The 18,684-nt window shown below is 36.2% G+C and overlaps 1 protein-coding gene across 2 annotated transcripts; it reads left to right on the forward strand.

The window, feature by feature from the left end:
• Positions 1-1,322: 1,322 nt before the first annotated feature.
• Positions 1,323-18,421, forward strand: LOC132304500 (ubiquitin-like domain-containing protein CIP73). 2 transcript variants are annotated; one of them, XM_059802202.1, is made up of 18 exons: positions 1,323-1,448; positions 2,157-2,539; positions 2,646-2,725; positions 5,515-5,652; positions 6,298-6,415; positions 7,942-8,022; positions 11,369-11,487; positions 11,609-11,680; positions 12,026-12,187; positions 12,399-12,468; positions 12,561-12,733; positions 13,905-14,069; positions 14,337-14,408; positions 14,514-14,646; positions 14,765-15,211; positions 16,347-16,657; positions 16,821-16,901; positions 17,879-18,421. In XM_059802202.1, the coding sequence occupies exons 3-18, from the start codon at positions 2,723-2,725 to the stop codon at positions 17,885-17,887; spliced, it is 2,154 nt and encodes a 717-aa protein (XP_059658185.1). In that variant the 5' UTR covers positions 1,323-1,448; positions 2,157-2,539; positions 2,646-2,722; the 3' UTR covers positions 17,888-18,421. The 2 variants fall into 2 exon arrangements, with proteins under 2 accessions (XP_059658185.1, XP_059658186.1); XM_059802203.1 differs by lacking the exons at positions 2,157-2,539; positions 2,646-2,725.
• Positions 18,422-18,684: the final 263 nt, after the last annotated feature.

The following is an 18,684-nucleotide window of genomic DNA, read 5'->3' on the forward strand; positions in this document are numbered from 1 at the left end:
GAGTTTTAATATATATATTTTTTTCCTAAATATTTTAGGACAAACAAACACCACAAAATATATAAAATATTTTTTTATACTCGAACAAACGAAAAGCAAACTCAATGCTTTGCAATGTTAATCTGTAACTCGTTGCCCGAATTGAGACCACTTTAGTCAGAGAGCAGATTTGAATTGTAACTAGTTGGGATGCTCTACAGTTTGGGCCTGGGCCTTACCATTGACATTCTCTAATGTTTTGTAACTCTGTCGGCCCATAATCTGGACATTACCCTTTTTGGGCTTTTTCATTTACTACACTTGATGCATATTTAACCTCTATCTTTTTTATTTTTTATTTTTAAAAAACAAATTTACTTTTTCTTTTCAAAATAATAATAATAATAATAATAATAATAATAATTACATAATATAAAGAAATAATAATACATGTAGCCACACCACATGAGTAAGATTGAGACAATTCATAAACTAATTTGATTTATGTATTTTACAATCAATATCATTTTGAAAAAATCTTTTGTTCTTATTAAATATAATTGAAATTATAAATTCAAAAGAAATATATAAAATTATAAATTTAATTGACATTAATACAGTAAGTAGAAGAGGTTTTGGATGTGATTCTTTTTGTAAAAATGTTTAAAATTCAGATTTTAGTAGAATAAGAATTTTCATAATATACCAACTCTTAATTTTAAATAGAATGTGAATTTCGATTTAACATGCATATATTTTATTGATGGTGCCAAATTGTTTTCATAGATGTGATATAGTATAAATATAGGAAATACATATTATGTCACGATCTCAATGTCCAATAATAGAATCATAATTCCAATCCACGTCAAAGTTCAAAGGTAAGTAAACTTGTTTTTCAAATTTTAAATTAAAATACTATCTTAAAATTATAGATTGGACTTTAACATATACACAAATATTGATATGTTTTTTTTGAAATACACAATAATATATAAATATACATGCCCTTTGGTCAAATTTTAAATTTTAGAGTTTTTGTACTTTCACTTTTACACCTGACACTTACTTTTATTCTCGTTAGACTTGTCTCAATAAATTTGCTTACCACTTCTTATTTTTGACTAATTTGACAAAAGTAATGTTTTCAATGGTAATGAATTAAAATATTTATTAAGTAATTTTATTTGACCTTTTATCCATCTTAAAAAAAAAAAAAATCTCAACCTAATGATTAGGAAGCATTACTCTATTTACAATTATGAATATATAAACCTTTTTTAGGGAGGGAGAAAATATTTTATCTATTAAGAGTCCTTATTGGACTCAAATTTTTAAAATTTTTTAAATCATATATAGAATAAAATATGTTAGTATTTAGAGAAGGGGAGGGAGATAAATCAGCTTTCAGAGTTCTTCTTTTGCTCAATATATTGTCGTCCTAAAGCGTTCTCGATCAAGTCTTTCAGGTACCTTTTCCTCCCATTCTCGTAGATCATTGATTCTGTTGTTGTCTCGATGTTTTCTTTTCGAGTGTTCATTCATTGCATGTCCTTTTTGTATACAATTCTAGGGTTAGTCAATCCTGTTTCTGATTCAGCATACACTAAAAAACGAAGAGATTATTTTGTTCATCCATTGATGCCCAAAAAGATTGTATTTTTATGGTCGCTCACAAGTGCAAGGGTTTTTGAAACTTATCATGCTTTTGTCAATCAGCTGACGATAGGATTCAAGACTCAGTTTTTATTATTTTTTGTTACAGTGTTTGTATGTATTTAGTAAAAGTCCGAATATATTGGTTTTGTTCAGTGCTATGTTCTACAGAGGTTAGATCGAGTTTGCAAAATTTTAACATAAGAATGTTCACCCATTTTGGATTGGTGGGTTATATTAAGTTCAGTGTTCAATAATTTGAAAATTGAGTCTTTTATTTTGAATTTCCGAATGCTTAGTCATCTGGGATCATTCGGAGTTATGAATGCTTAGTTAACTGGACTCTATTGATTTTGTTAATTTACAGTGTTTTACTGTTAATGTGGTTGAAATTTGGTGTTTTAACTCTGAGGGTTCCATACTTAGACAGAACTTTGGGGCTACAGTGAATTATTAATATTTATTTGTTACCTGCCATGTTTTATTGTTTCCTTACCCTGTTTGTTTCATTATTTTCTAAGGCGGCTTTTATTTGGGTGATATGAGGTTGTCATGTACTCTTATGCAAAAGGGCCTACTGGTTACTGATGCCACTTATTGGTGGCTTCCAATGGGTCATTGCCACTATTCTCGTTGTGTTTGGTATTGGAGGATGGTATTTTGCCAAGTAAATCTGTAGAGAAACAGAGTGAGGCAAGGATTTGTTACCCGCGTTTGTACATCTATAAATGAGCTCAAGGAAGTGCATTGATTGGCTTTTCAGTATGCAATTTTCTTTTTCTTTCTTATCTCAACCTGTCTTGAAACCTTGACCTATGGCTTGAAATTTGAGACCCAAAGCCACTAAGACAATCTGCCTTTCCTTTCATTAGAAAGTACAGTTAATAGAGACCACGGGTAACAAGTATGTACATAAATCCTCTGATATTTCCTTTTAATCAGTACGAGTCATTGATATTTTGGTTTTTCTATCTGTTAAATGACCTTGTTTTTCTCTTGGAGGTTAGCAGTCTCTGGGAATGGCTTTGGCTAGCACCAATCTCAAATCCCTGAAGCTCACACTTCTTGTGATTCTCAAACACGATGCATGGCATGTCTTAACCAAATTAGATTTCTATGTGCATGATGAAATATTTTTTTACTTCTTTTCGCATCCTTGTATAAGCTTGGGCTTTCAAACATTATTGCTCTTGTAGTTTTATTTTGGTTAAGTATTATTGTTCTTGTAGTTCACCTAAAGATTTCTTAATTGCACTCTATAAGGTTAGGTTATTGATTGAGAGAGAAAATCTGGGTTCGCTTGCAGTTTGTAATAGCTTTGCGTTCTGTATGCTTCTGTTCAAATGTTTCTCTTTTAGGCCGTCGCCTTTCAAAACTTTGTTTTATGAATTATAAAGGAATTTACTCGGATAACTATCACAATTCCCAAAAATAACATCTACAATCTGTTGAAGAATCCACCTTTATATTTGGCAGAATTTATTCAAATTTTTTTTTTTTCTTCCAACTGTTCTTGATTGGAACATCACTTATTTTGGCTAGGAACTTAAAACGTAATCATGAATTAGAAGTTTTATTATTTTTATTTTTATTATTTTTTTATGCAGTGTGTCCTGTTTCCCATGCTGTTTCCATTCTGTTTATCTTCATCAGATTGTGGTTTAGAAAAGAGTACTCAACCTAGTTGTACATTGGTAATCTCCGAGTTTAGATTAGTTTTTGAAGGCTGCTCACCGTCTTAAAATTTTCATTTTCGTTATCATTTAGGTGTGTTTCCTTTCTTCCTTTTACGACACTTGTAATATTTTTCAGTCCTTGGAATGTTTTATCCTCATTAAAATATAAAAAACTGTGAGAAAGGTCCATGTTTAGAGGTGTTGGAAGCAGTTGATCATATGGATGTGGTTCATTAGTTGTTTTTCAAGGGTGTACACTAAGGCATAACATTTATGGTTGTATGATAATAAAAAATAGATATTAATGCCTTTTGACTTATTATGCATTTAAGTTCCTCTCTTATGATATGTTTGGTTGGAAGGAAAGATTGGGGAAGGATAGAAGAAGCTTCCCTTGTTTTGTTGGAAGGAAGTGAAGGGAGGGAGGAAGCAAGGAGGGATGCTTCATCCCTCCTACCCTATGCTTTTTTATCTGTCCAAAGTGAGGCAGAAGAGGAGGGAAAGAAAGAATAACTACCCTACAAATATGTAATACCAATTTTAATCTTCAATTATTTACAAAATCACTTGTTAAACCCTACTGAAGTTCTCTCACATATAATGAGGGTATATTGGTAAAAAATTATAAAACACTACTTCCCTTCCTTCCAGCCAAACAAAAAAAAGTGTCACCCCATCCATCGTATGTACTATTTCTTCCATTCAACCAATGAAAGAGGGGGGAAGGATGGATGGATGAGGCATCCCTAGGGAAGGGAAGATGTCTTCTCCAACCAAACGGAGCATTGGTTTTGTTGTATTCAAATTTTCAATTGAATGCCAGACTTTAGAATTTTCATAAGATTAATTTAATGGGCATTTTCATTGTTGGTCTCATTCATGCGGTTGAAATTGGCTTTTACAAATTAATTGTCTGTGAAGCTTGACTGCATAAACACTCCTCTTGGGAGTGATGTGGTGCTATTGGACACGTCCGACACTAACACGTGGGACACAGCTGGACATTTGTCTGATTCCACTGCAGAGTGTCTTGGTGTTTCAATGAATTTCTTTTTCTCTTTCTTTTTTTTCTTGGGCATTGTTGAGACACGTTAAGGATCATTAGGGACACGACAAACAGTTATTTAATTATTCTTTTGAAAAGCAAGGATCCCATGTAATTCTGGAAAGTATATGGCTTAATAAATGATAATCCAAAATTTGGAAAACAAAACGAATAGCACTACCCTAAGCCCTAAGCCCTAAGCCCTAAATCACTATCATCTGCCAAAGTCCTAGACAGAATCTGCCTTAAGCACCACCACCAATTCTCATGTGCTCCTTCACCACCAATTGCTGAACAAGGTGAGAAGGAGGAGAAAGAGAGGGGGGGGGGGGGGGGGGGGGGGGGTGTGTGGGGGGTGGGTGGGTGGGTGTGGAAGCCCCTCCACAACCTGGTATATTTTTTTCACATCTCTATCCGCACCCATTCACCTTCCTCACCCACCGATTGCAGATCCTCATCACCATTACCACCACCAACATATCACCCATTTTTGCCACCATTAGTTGCTATTTCACCACCACTGATCACACTTCACATTCACCTATCACTATTAATACTTGCCACCTCCACCACTGTTCACCTTAACCAACCACCCTCTCGGTCCTCATCGCTATCTTCTTTGTTGCTTTCCTTTCTGTGGTTGTTTCATTATTGAACTTGTGGTTATACATATTGCTTGATCAATGACGAAGGATGAACTTGATGGAGGTTTCTCTATTTTTAGTTTGTAAGGTTTAGTGCTTGATTGCTTAAATGATGAAATGAATTTCTTGTGGCATGTAATTATTGAATGACCAAATTAATGATTAATTTCCCGGTATTGTGGAATAAATGAGCAGAAATCAATATTTTATGTGTCTATAATATAATATTTATTATCTTATTTATTATTGCCGTATCCTTGCGAAGTCCATGTCCGTGTTTCACAGTTTCTTGAATAAGAAGTCATCTGTGTACTTGTTGTTCAGGAGGAATAATCTAAAAATTTATTTGACTTTGTCATGGAATGTATCCTTTTGGCCTTTTTAAGCTTAATAATATATCATATAATTATATCTATCATTATTGTTAATATTTTTTCTGTTGTGGTATTCCTAATCTCCAGGTTTCTTGTTGAATTGTTTAGAATGCTAACTGATAGTGTTGAAATTATTTCAGGCATCAAGCGGAATTATAAAGAAAATGGGAAGTAATGGTGGTGATGAAGTTATGGTTTCTGGGAGCACTGAGGCCACAGTTGAGATAAAGATTAAAACATTGGATTCTCAAACTTACACTTTGCGAGTGGATAAATGTGTAAACACCATATTATTGTCCATTATTTTCTAACTAAGGATCCTTTGCCTACATTGTCTAGCTGAATTATATTAAAGTTGTATTGAATTTTAATGTTCATACAGGATATGACAGTTTTTTTTTTCCTTCTATCCAATTCTTTTTTAATTTGTTGACTTTCTTTATATATGATTATTTCTACACAAAGAAGTAAGATTACACTTGCACTCTGTGGCCTTCAAGGACACTGGAAGTGTTCCTTTACCTCCTTTGGGAAAAAAAAAAAAAAAAACTGAAATTTGTTTCACAGAGAAAAAAGAACATAAGTTAGAATTCAGTTGTGAAAACATCTGTTCCCTTTCTGTTGTGTGTGTGTGTGTTTTTTTTTTTTTTTTTGATAAGTCTGTTGTGCGTGTTTATATGCGCATGCGTGTCCAGCATACACAAACATTTATGCTTATATACATGGCCTTATGCAAATAGCATTAGAATAATCAATATCTGTTAGTTGCAGTCTTGCAGATTTTGGTCAAAATCTTACTGGAAGACGTGAGACTATTTTATGATTCCCATACTTCATGTTGTCTGTAAAGTTTTATTTCTCGGATTTTTATTTTATCTTATTTTAATTTTTTTTCCCTTTTCCCATTTGTGAATGCCCTGCAGGTGCCTGTTCCAGCATTGAAGGAACAAATTGCTACAGTTACTGGTGTTTTGTCTGAGCAACAGCGCCTAATATGCCGTGGAAAAGTTCTGAAGGATGATCAGCTCCTTTCCGCATACCGTATCCTGCTGTTTAATTCACTTTTTGGCGCTTAAGATGAATCTTTTTCTTTTAAAGACTAGGGATGATTGATTTTTGCTAAGTATGCTTATCTTCTTATTGTTGGCTGCATCTATCTGATGTTCTTCATTATTTGTTTTACGACACTTCAAATGTACAATGTTGAATCTGTTTGGTTTAGTTACTTATTGAAAGCTTTATTGTGATGTCCCGCATTGTCTTGCGGGAGAGGTCATGTCGGTTCTCCATCAGGGTGATTGTGATGTCTCACATCGCCTGGTGGGGAGAGGTTGTTCACACTTATATGTGTGGATGCATCCTAACTCTATTGACACGTTTTTTTTTTTTTTTTTTTTTTTTTTCTGTAGTTGGTACTGACACACACATGCCTCCACCGAGGCTCGTACCCTTGACCTTCCTTTGGGAAGTAGGGGCCTGATACCGCTAGCCCACTGGCCGCTGTTCTATAGACACATTTTTAAAGTTGTGAACTTGAAAAGTGTGCAAAACAGACAATATCTACACAGCAGGGCTGGTCATGTATGTATAAGAGAAGGGATCTGTTACTTAGAGTTGATTAACTTAAGGGTTGTCATCCAAGGTGAGCGTAGGAAACTAATATCTCCTTGTGATGGCCCATTACATTGATGGCTATGCATGCTGACCTACCATGATGTGGATGAAAATCAGTGTTATGAGCTGTATGCTATGCTTTGTTATTAGGAAGCGACAAATAAATTTTCACATATATTAAATTTGATATTCAGAACAATGATATAACATTAACGAAAGGTCAGAAGAAGATTTTGATGAGTTAAAATATCTTTTATATATTTGTTTTTTTGATTTCAATACTTGCTGACTTGAAATGACTTGCGGTTTTAGTTTCTAATTTTTTAATTTTCTTCTACTGACTCAATGCATTTGAAAGAAAATTTCTGGTTTGTGAGTTTCAAGAGTTGACATATGAAAACATAAAAGAAACTTTCGGAAAGTAAAATGCTGTAATAATAAATGTCATGGATATATTTATTGAACATACTTCTATGGATGCTGTCAAAGTGAAGTTTCTGTGGTGGCAATATGAAAAGGAAGAATATGAACAGATTGTTGATGAGAAATTTGAAGCTGTTATGAATTATATTATGTCCTAAATGGTCCTGAAAAAAGGAGTTGTATCGGTGAGTTGTAATGACTTGTAATATGTTGTTTCTTTCAATGGACTCTTTGTGTTTGGAGGATCACAATCAATAAGGATTTCCAATATTTGATTGTGATTAATTGAATGCAGCATGTACTTTGAAAGCTCTATATAGCATAAGTGTTATATATATCAAAATTGCATCTCCATTCATTTGTTTTTTAGAAATGTAGAGACCACAGGGTGTGTCTGTTTGAATGAAAAGGTTGAGCTGATGAATTTATATACAGCAGAGATGGTACTTGAATCTTGTCTGATGCTTACCTTTTGCATAATTTCCTTGATTTGTTTGGACATTGGATTTCTTACTGAATTTAACATTTAGATGTTGAAGATGGTCATACTTTGCACCTGGTTGTGAGACAACCAATTCCCTTATCATCAGAGAGCTTGCCTAATCATTCAGGTTTGCTGTCTTTCAGTATACTTATCAGCTTCACCTGTATTTGTAATTTAAACAATATCAATGCTTTGTTCTGCTCCTATAGGCTTCTATTTCGTTTTTTGTTCATGGTGATTTGTGATGATTATGAAATGGAAGCATTACTGTCGACATAGAAGAGGTCCCAAGTAGATTGGATTAGGTGGAGGCTGATTTGTGTGAGGGAGGTTGGCAGTGTAAAAGCTACTAGAGATTGTGTGAGGCAAAGGTCTTGACCAAGGACCCCATAAATCAATGTGTATGGATCTCATCTAAATCTAGAGCAGTGGGTGGAGACTAGAGGTTTGGGTGATCTTGAGGTGCAAATGAGGTGGAATCTTGAAGTTAAACTGAAAAGAGATTTTAAAGGAATCTATAGGTCAAGTGAGGTGAGATCCGAGGTGAAGTTGAGGTGTAACCTCGAGGTTAGGTGGCAATTGAATCTTGTTTTCAAGGTAAGTGGGACTTCAGAGGTTAATGTGTAAGTGGCAAGAAGGATTCTAGAGGTCACGACTTTGAAGGAATGTAAAAGGTCAAGGTAAGAGGGATTCCACAGGTTATGGTGAGAGAGACATTCTAAAGATCATGGTGGGGTGGTTCTCTTCTCTGGGTCGCCCTTCTGGTCTTCTCTCTCAATGCATGATAAAGGCTTTCTTATAGTCCGTGGATGAGTGTTGGCAAACATCAGGTTGATTTGAGGGAATACATCTAGTCACGACACATTTATTTAATATGGATGGAAGAAACAAAAGCATGTAGTAAAAGGCACTTGATATTAACAAAGTAAAGGTATGACAATGAAAAGGTAGGGAAATGATAAGATATGACAAGAACAACTATGGATTGTCATTGTAATGGTAAAAAGATAATTATCTAATGTAGCCAAGGAAATTTTTGGTATGATAGACCAATGCCAAATGGTAAGACCTTTTAATGATATATTGGTATCAAGTCAAGCATTTGTTGCTTGATAGTCAAAGTGGTTTTGCTCCCTCTTTAAGTTGGGTCAATGTGGATCTCCAGGAGAGGTTACTTCGATGAACCTTAGACTTCAGCTACCGAACCAAGTAACTCGTATGATTTTAAAGGCTTTCGTTCATGACTTTCTCCCAATGGATTATGACGATCAGCCATGCACTGAGTTGTAGGACTCATTTACCTAGATGTAGAAGCCATTGACTCTGGCTCCTTGATCAAGTGGTGCATAGTATAGTTGTTTTTAAGTTTGTTATGGTCAGGTGAAGAGAAATGGGTGCATTGCCACATAAGGGGTTTTTGGATTGTAATTTTGCCATTTTCACTTTGACATCTCTACAAAACTCTTGGTGTGTTACTTTGAAATATTGCTTTGATCTTTTTAGTTGCTCAACTTAGCAAGCGAGACTTGGTTTTCTAGCTACCTAAACTTGTCATAACTAAAATATCTTAATAAAAAGCCGATACCTCCCTAAGCAAGAGCCTCAAAAAGTGATTGTCCACCGCCCTTCTGACGGAGCTGTACGTGGACGCTGCTTTTCATACAGCTCCCAGCCAGCAAGCAGTCCAATCTTCAGCCTTCAGACTTGGAGGAAACAAGAAAGCAAGATGACTTGTCTTTAGGGGATCCTTGCCACTTTCTGTAGCGAGATCTTATGACGTCCTTTGCAAGAGTTCCCCTCTCTCTACCTTTTAACTGGGAGTACCCTTTAATCAATGCCAAATCCGGAAAGAAGACAAAACCTTCTTTCAATCTCTGAACTTAACCAAAGTGTAGGAAGGATTGGAGATCTTATGTTACTCCTCTTGGGCCCAACCCCAGGGAATTTACCCGATAATTGCCCGGTGCGTGTGGGATTTTGGGTGGGGGGGTGGGGGGGGTGTGGAAGCTTGTGCCCGGTTGTGCATTATGGGGTGCTCTAAGAGGCCCAACACCACAATCGTCGAACAAAAAAAAAAAAGAAACTGTATTTTTTTCTTTGTACAGAAATTTCTTTGTACCATGATGATATCTAACAGAACAGGTCCTCTCTGTTTGGGCCATTTGGACACATCCCATTTGAACTTAGAAGGACCTATTCTGAAAGAGATTATAAGCAAAGAAATTGCTGTACTCAAGTTTGTACTGCATTTAACCATTTTTTTTTATATGTATTTCATTGTTTAAGTAACTGACAGACTTTGGTCTAGCTAAATTATATCCATACTAACTGTTAAAGGGGAAAAAAAAAAATATCCATGTTACTCAGAGATTTGCCGTATGCTGAAATCTACTTTAAGATCAGTTCTTGGAGGTCAGACAACTCATCATGTAGGATAGGTTATGTCAACCGGGCTCTGTGGTGGATATCTCAAAATTGGAGTTGCAAGTTATTGATTGCGAACTATGAGATCCAGCTGCATTAATTGTTTGAAGAAGACAAAAAATGTAAAAATAAACTCGACAACTGATCTGGATTTGAATTTTTTTAGTTGTCATTCAGAGTGAGCGTTGTTCCTGGTCATGAGTAACATCTGTCGAATTTTCGGCAATAGAGATTCTTAATGTAGTAGACCACCTATATGCTGTCTTTTTTTTCCCTCTAGCCACAGTACTTTTTGTCCTATTAAGTTCTAGTACAGGTTTGTCCTTAGAACCAGATGCCGATACAGAAAGCGATCCAGAACCAATATTCTGAATTCCTTCTTCATCTTTCACCGTTACTTCTGAAGAAGATGGAGTCAAAATAGGTGTCAACTCCTGATCTAACAAACCAGGTTCTGCAACTGCTTCTTCCCTACCCATGCTATCACTTCTACTTGAAGAGACATCCAAAATTGCAGTCTTATCACCATGAGAAGAAGTAGATAAGCCAAGAGTCGATGGAGAAGTTCCTATGGTATCCAGCACTTTGGAAGTGGGCATCAGTGAATTAGCAGCCACCCTGTCATCTTCTGTACAACAATCTGCAGGTGCTTCAAGCTCCCTCTGTGCAGTCTCCAAGGATCGAACCTCATTGCCACTAGTTGTTACGGATATCTCAAAATGGGAGTTGCAACTTATTGATTGCGAACTATGAGATCCAACTGCATTAATTATTTGAAGAAGACTGAAAATGTAAAAATAAACTTGACAACGGATCTGGATATGAATTTTTTTAGTTGTCATTCAGAGTTAACATCTGTCGAATTTTCTTCTTATGTTCCACACATTGCATCCTTTTTTGATTTGCTGGGCAAGTTCAAATGCTTTTACGTGGTTTAATATATACATTTGAGTATTCTTTATAGATCTGTGCATATCTTGTGTTCATTAAGAGAGTGGTTCATGGCCATGACAGCTAGTTTTTGACCATGTAGCATCATCACTTTGCAGCTACTGATCCAGCATCCAGTACTGGTCCTGGTGAAGGCAATCAAGCTGGTCCCAGCGTAGTAGTAGGAACTTTCAATATATCTGAACAAGGAGATGGTGTTTTTCCAGATCTTGATCGGGTAACTATATGATTTTCTAGGAATTCTGTTCTAATTTTCAAATGCATGCTTAACTACTAGTATATTGGTTCTGATTTATTCTTCTCTCTCCCTCTCTCTCTCCCCCACCTCCACACGCTAGGTTCTTTCAGCAGTTCTTGGTTCCCTTGGAATAACAAATGTTGGAATTGGCAGTGAAGGAGCTGATACTAGAGTAAGCTTCAATAGTTTTGCTTCACGAACCAAGTATATGAAGTCTATTTTTACTATCACAATAAAGCTTCAGCTTGGTTTACTTTTTACTGTGCATGCTTTTCTTCTCTCTCTCTCTCTCTCTCTATATATATATATATATTTAAGTATGAAGTTTTCTCTCTCTCTCTCTCTGTATGTATATTTATCTATTAGACTATTTTATTGAAAATGACATATTAAATGAGTAAAATTAAGGTCATGAAATTGGCATGGTTGTGCAGTGTGAATTGATTATGTTCATAATTGTGTAGATGATGTGTTGTTGTTTAAGTTCGCTTTTTGTTCATTTGATTTTAATTGCCAGGAACCTGCACCAGAAAGGCTTTCAAGAACATCTGGTCTTGGTGGCTTGGGAAATTCCAGTAGACAGCAACCTGATTTGGCTGCTACAATGGGTCAATCTAATCCACATGATGGTGCTTCTACTCTTGGAACTGCTGTTCCTTTGGGACATCTACAACCACCAGTGAGTTTAGGGTGTCTCATTTTCCTAATGCAACTTTATTATCCTCCTTTTTTGTAATGACTTTTCTTCATATTTCCAATTCTCGGTTAAGTATTTTCTAGTGGAGGAACCGTTTTGTTTTATTCATCTTTCTTTTTAATTTCCTTTTCTCTTTTTTTCTTTTTCTTTTGTGGCATCGAGAAATATAACTTGCTTATCCTGATATACGCAGGTGATTCCTGATTCTTTGACAACTTTGTCCCAGTATTTGCGTAGGATGAAGCATGAATTTAGTTCCAGTGGTCAGGATTTATTGTTAGATCTTTTATGTAGTCTGCTGACTTTTGCTGTTATGATTACTTTTACACTGAGATGTTAAGTTTTGAGTTGGCAGTCAGAGGCCAGAGTTCTCATGCTCCTGGTACTAATGGTAATGGTGGGCAAGAGTCGGATGCTGGCTTGCTTTCAGCTACTGGACGGGGAGGGCTCCCTACACCAGCATCCTTGGCAGAAGTGATGCTATCTACAAGACAGATACTCCTTGAACAAGCTGGAGAATGCCTATCTGTAAGTGCTTTAGTTTAGAGGTGTTTCTTCATATTGGTGGATGTGTTTTAATTTTTAATTTCAGTTTATGCTATAGTTTCTGTTTTCCATACTTCCAATGTGAGAATTTTACCTTTGCTACAAGTCAAACGTAAAGAAACAGGCCGCAAGAGGTTGGTTTTGGGTGGTGTGGGTGGGGGGGAATTCGGGGGGTTAATCCTTGTCCAATTTTCTGTTTATTTGGTTATCCACTTGTCTCAATCACAATCACATAAAGAGGAAAAATAAAACAGAAACACATTTTTATGTGAAAAACCCTAGAATAGGAAAAACCATGGGATCCTCTGTCCACGCGTAAACAAATCACTTTAGAGAGAATTATAACTAGGTGTCAGACTATGACTTGCTCACCTTTGATCTATAGTTACGCCAGATGTTCCTCTTCAGGTTCTGCTTATGACAATCAACAAACTTGCTCATTCACTAGTCTTCTCTCCATGATTGTTACTTTCTTGATCTTTACAAATCGTTGCTTGATAATAGTCTCTGATATTTTACTTGCTTTGATTTACTCAACCACAGAGTATTTTGTTTTATGAAATTTTAGATTGATTCTCAAAATGCTCTCCAAAAGAAATAATTTTTTTTTTAGTAATGTAAAATTACACCCTAGACTAACTTGAACCTCATAATTATAGCCAATAGAAAAGTCCTATGTGAAATAGGAGAGTTAAATCAGTTAAAATATTGATTTTCGTAAGTTTCTAAATCATTTATGGTCTGTTCGATCAAATCCAAGACAAATTCGATCGATTGAACTCCCTCTTGTAGCATTCAAACGATGTGCTTAAATTTTTGAACTTGAATTTCTGGAGACAGATTTATGACTGCTAAATTAATATTCCCCATTTTCTTAAATTTTGATTGTAATGAGGCCTTAGATGTCCAAACACAGAGCTAAACAAAGTATACAGTCGGTCTATAAACTTTTTGAACTTGAATTTCTAATGACAGAACTCTCTTCAAAGCCAGTTTTCCCTGGACAGTCAGGCAAGTAATGATTCTCTTTTGCAGTTTCCCCTATTGAAGGTAGCGGTATCATGTTGCCATGGTCTGGAAAAAGATCCAGTGTTTTTTTGCGTTCAAAATTTATAGACAAGACTTTTGACATTGTTATCTTTAACTTTTGCAGCAACTTACGAGACAACTGGAGGAACATACAAATGTGACTGATCCGATTGCACGAATGAACATTCAATCCAATGCTGCAAGAACAGGTGTTCTTTTGCAAAATTTAGGTGCTTTGCTTCTTGAGCTTGGTCGCACAACCATGACATTGCGGATGGGCCAAACACCGGTGTGTTTATTTGTGCTCACTATTTCATATGTGTGATTTCAGCTTACTGTTGACTCTGCATATGCTTGTGTTTTAACGGTGTGCATTTGTGGTCTGGAAGCTCACTATTTCATATGTGTGATTTCAGTACTGCACTGCTTACTTGTGACTCTGCATGTGCTTGTGTTTTAACGGTGTGCGTTTGTGGTCTGGAAGGGCACATGTTCAAATGATTGAAAATTTTAGTTGGTACTTTTTGATAGGACTATGATTAATCTCCTTCCATAGGTTGATGCTGTGGTTAACGCTGGACCTGCTGTCTTTATATCCACATCTGGTCCCAACCCCATAATGGTTCAGGTAAAATGCTTAATATTAATGAAAATTGTTTTTTCTTTGCAGACAGATCTTTACATCTTTTCTGTATTTATTTTTTTCCATCACTCCAATTTGGATTATGAGCAGCCACTTCCTTTTCAACCGGGAACAAGCTTTGGGGCAATTCCTGTGGGAAATGTACAATCTGGCTCTGGATTTTCTGGTGGATCTCTAGGTTCTGGTCTTCTTTCAAGGAATATTGATATCAGAATACGTACAGGTGCAGTACGTAATGTAGTCTAAAGTTTTAGATTTTACCTTTGCTCATTCCTGGTTATTTTGTGAGTGAGTTTCTAAGTTTTTGATGTTAAACATATCGATGACAATTTTACCATTAGGTTCATTAATGCCCTCAGCCGCTGTTAGCCAAATGGAACAGAGTGGCGCACAGCCATCTCCAGGGCAAAGCAACCAAGCAACTTCTGGTGGTGGAAATTCTGTTCGTCTAGCTTCCACTGGAGCTTCTGGAAGTCCATCATCCACCAGGGAGTCTGAAGTACGGGTAGTTCCCATAAGAAGGACTTTGGTTGCAGCAATTCCTGCTGCTGTCAGACCCTCACCTTCTGATTTATCTCGTGGCTCTGTGGGGTTATTATATCCGATTCTAGCAAATGTTCAACATGTAACTACTGCAAATTTAAATAGTGCTAGAGGTCCTCAAGCGTCTAATGAACATCACTCTGGTGGTGCTAGAGGTCCTCAAGCGTCTAATGAACATCAGTCTGGGCATCTGCCAATTCCTGATTCTGCAGGACAACAACAGAGTGGATTGCCTAGAATGGATGGTAAGTTTACAATTACATTGATTCCCTGCTCTGTTTGTCTTATATGTCATTGTAATCGGTACTTAGAATTTCTTTTGGTGGAGAAATTTGGCGGGCGGTATGTATTACTACAAACTATCAGATCCACTGATTAATTGTTGACTTCCCACTGTTGAAGGGCTTTGTTCTTAAATAGGTTGACTAATTTAATATTTTCATTTAGATCACCCATTAGTTCCATGCCTCTGTCTGGGTTAAAACTGGTTGATGTGGAACAGGGTCATAGCAAAAGTAACTTATATGATATTTGTGGATGATCAGATTTTTAATCTGTTGTTTTCTCCATATGATAGTTGATGCGTTGAACAGTCAACTCAACATTTGTCCGCTGTCCTCAGGTCCAACACCAATCTTATCACTTAAAAAAGTCCAATGTTTTCTGTTTCAAGAATGTGTAGGGAATGGTTTTTCGATATTTTTTGTTTGATATCTACAGACATAACGTTGAAGAACCTGTATTAATGGTTGAAACAAAGGCAGTCTTTTGTCTCTTGGTTTGTAGAGTGGTGAACGACAGTTTTACTAAGTTGTTTTTTCATTTTTGGCCTTTATTTTATTTTTTGTTTGTTGTTGTTGTTGTTGTTGTCTCGCCCATTGTATTTTCCTTTTTGTCACAAGTGAGTAGGCAGGTTGATGCACATTATTCAGAAGTATGTTTAGTATCAGTTGCTATTGGCTTAATTAAACAGCTGGCTTTAACGCGAGACATAAATTTTTTGTTATTTTTCAAGTTACACTTGTAGTCTTTGCTATATTCGATAAGTGCAAGGCATTTGAACAAATTCAGGGACACATTGTAGGGTTCACAATTCAGGCTCCAATGTGTTTTTGTGTTGCGTGTTCTGCTCTTGAGGCTTTGAGTTATTAATGCCTGTTTTACTGTGTTTACATGTGTGCATGTTTGTGTAAATAGACTAGTTCATTAGCTTTATACTTGTTATTCAGTCATAAATTTACGGGTTTTGCATATAATTCATTTGTATTTATAATAAAAGAGAAGGTAAAGAGAAAAGAAAGTATCCGCATTCACCAACATCTACTTTGTGCTAGTTCACATATATGACTGTGTTTCATTTTGTGGGCATCACTTATTCAGGCGGTGGGACGCAAAACGTTGAGGGCTTTTCCACACAGTTTCACAGTGGACTTGATCAGTTTCTGAGTACTATATTTCCTGGTGAGCATATGGATGTTGGTAGTAACAATTTTCAGGGGATGGATGCGGTATCTGCTAGAGGGGTTGGGGGAATGACTCAAGATGCTGCAAATACTCAGGAGGCAGCATCCAGACTGAATGATGAAGGAACTTTCTTGTCTAATGTACTACGTCAGATCATGCCCATTATATCTCAAAGCTCAGCCACTGGATCAAATAATGCACCTGAAGAGGGAGCTGGTGATATTGAGGTTAGAACTGCACACATCTCGTCAATACTATTAGGAATAGTTTACCATCACGTTTCTTATGCTGAAGATGATACTTGAGACCTTGTATTCTTTTGCTGGTGATATCAGTTGAAAACTTGCTACAAACGGTGCTATTGCTGAGTATTGTTCTATGTATGTGCAGGCACAGGAGAACTTGGATATAGGAACTTCATCACGTCGGCGGGGTGACCCTTCATCCCCACCAATCTCAAAACGTCAAAAGGTAATTTGCTTAATATTTATGTGTGTGTGTGTGTGTGTGTGTGTATGTACATATATCATATGCATGCACATACCTATGTATATTAATTCTCAGGTCCTCAGCTACGTTAGAGCGCTAAAACCTTGGTGGTTTTTCCTATGGTAAGTAATTAATGGAGGCACCTAGCACAATTACAATGTGAACCAGTCTCCAGAAAACTATTTTGGGACCTGTTTTGAAGTTGTTTTAAGTTCTTAATCTAATCCCTATAGTGAAATTTATTGACCTGAATGGAACACTATGTAGATTATACAATAGGGTAGAAGAAGATTTTAGATCCCAGCAACCGTAAACACCAAAATTTAAAATTTTTGAGCATACAAAATTTACAGGATGGATGTTGGTTGTTAAGTTTATGCTCGTCTTGAAATGGCTTCTGGGTTGTGACTTAAAATCTGTATGTCAAAATTGCTTGTCTTGCTCTCATTAAGTTGTCATATTAGTAGTGATTTGAGCTTTAATCCTTGCTTGCATTATATGGTGGATAAATGAATAGATTATGGATATTCCCATTCAAAAATGTTTTGTAGCTCAAAGATCCAGTTTTGATTTGTTGGAACAACCTTTGAAACATTCTGCACATGTTGGATATCGGGGTGGTGGCTTCTTTCTTGGGTCTCTATGAATAAGTTCGTCTCTAAGCGACTTATTATGGCCCATTATTGATAACCTATCTGAGGTTAAAACATGTTATGGTGAAGAGTCCCTGGTCATGTGACCCATGTATCTTTAACAGGATATTTTTCTTTTAAACCCCAAAAAGAAATTATTCTGCATCTCCAAATTGCAGCCCCTAACAGCTTATGGTTCCGAGTGCTGGTTGAATTGACTTTATATGGAAGTTTTTATTCTACTAGGTTTCTTTCTTCCTTGATATTGATACTTGTTTCAGGCGACGGATTTTCATTTTAACTAAAATTCTACTGCTTATACTGCAGAGGGAGTGATTCATCTCAAGAATCTCACAGTAATGTTCCCAGTAAGACACTGCTACGACGCCTTTGCTGAAAGTGATGTATGGACCTGTATAATGAGGTTGGATTATGAACATTCAGTTGGCGGCTGCAGCAGTTCACATTGTGAAGCAAGTGCTAGATAAGACAAAATATATATAGTTCTTTTTCCTTTACATTCTCCAGTTTTTGTTCCTTATGTTTAATTTATTAGACATTGTTTGTGCAAGTCCTTGGCACACTGAAAGCCATATGTAACATTTCAAGCAAGACCGGCTAAATTATTTCGTAGGAGCTGGTAATAGACACTCTTTTTTTTGGCACTTGCTTTCTCAGCTTCGGCTCTTCACCATTTGTTCAAGTTCGAGAAAGACAGAGGCTCAGAAAGTCAAAATTCAAACTTTGAGGCTTTATCTATAATTTGTACAGGCAACATGTAATATGACAGATTATGCCATTGAGAGCTCCAGACTACTTGTTATGGTGGCACTATATTTAGCATTTATATAGCATAAATACTCCCCGATATATCTATATTATTTACTAATTCCTATTAAAGAACAGCTCCTGGATTCGATTTTCATCACAAAAATCATAAATATAATATATATATACATATATATCACGGGTGCTGGAATAGAATTTGGGTTATTCTTTTATAAGGTCCGCCCGTTACGGAGCTGGTATGAATGTTTGCACGTGTCAGCTGGGATCTGTCTTAATGCAGGGGCAGTTTTTTTTGTTAATGAAAAAAATTAAAATAAAATTTGGGTACAAACTAGGTAATAGAA

Source organism: Cornus florida, unplaced genomic scaffold (assembly GCF_030987335.1).
Source record: "Cornus florida cultivar Cherokee Brave unplaced genomic scaffold, ASM3098733v1 CherokeeBrave_3.0.0_Hap2_Chr04, whole genome shotgun sequence".
Classification (NCBI taxonomy): Eukaryota; Viridiplantae; Streptophyta; class Magnoliopsida; order Cornales; family Cornaceae; genus Cornus; species Cornus florida.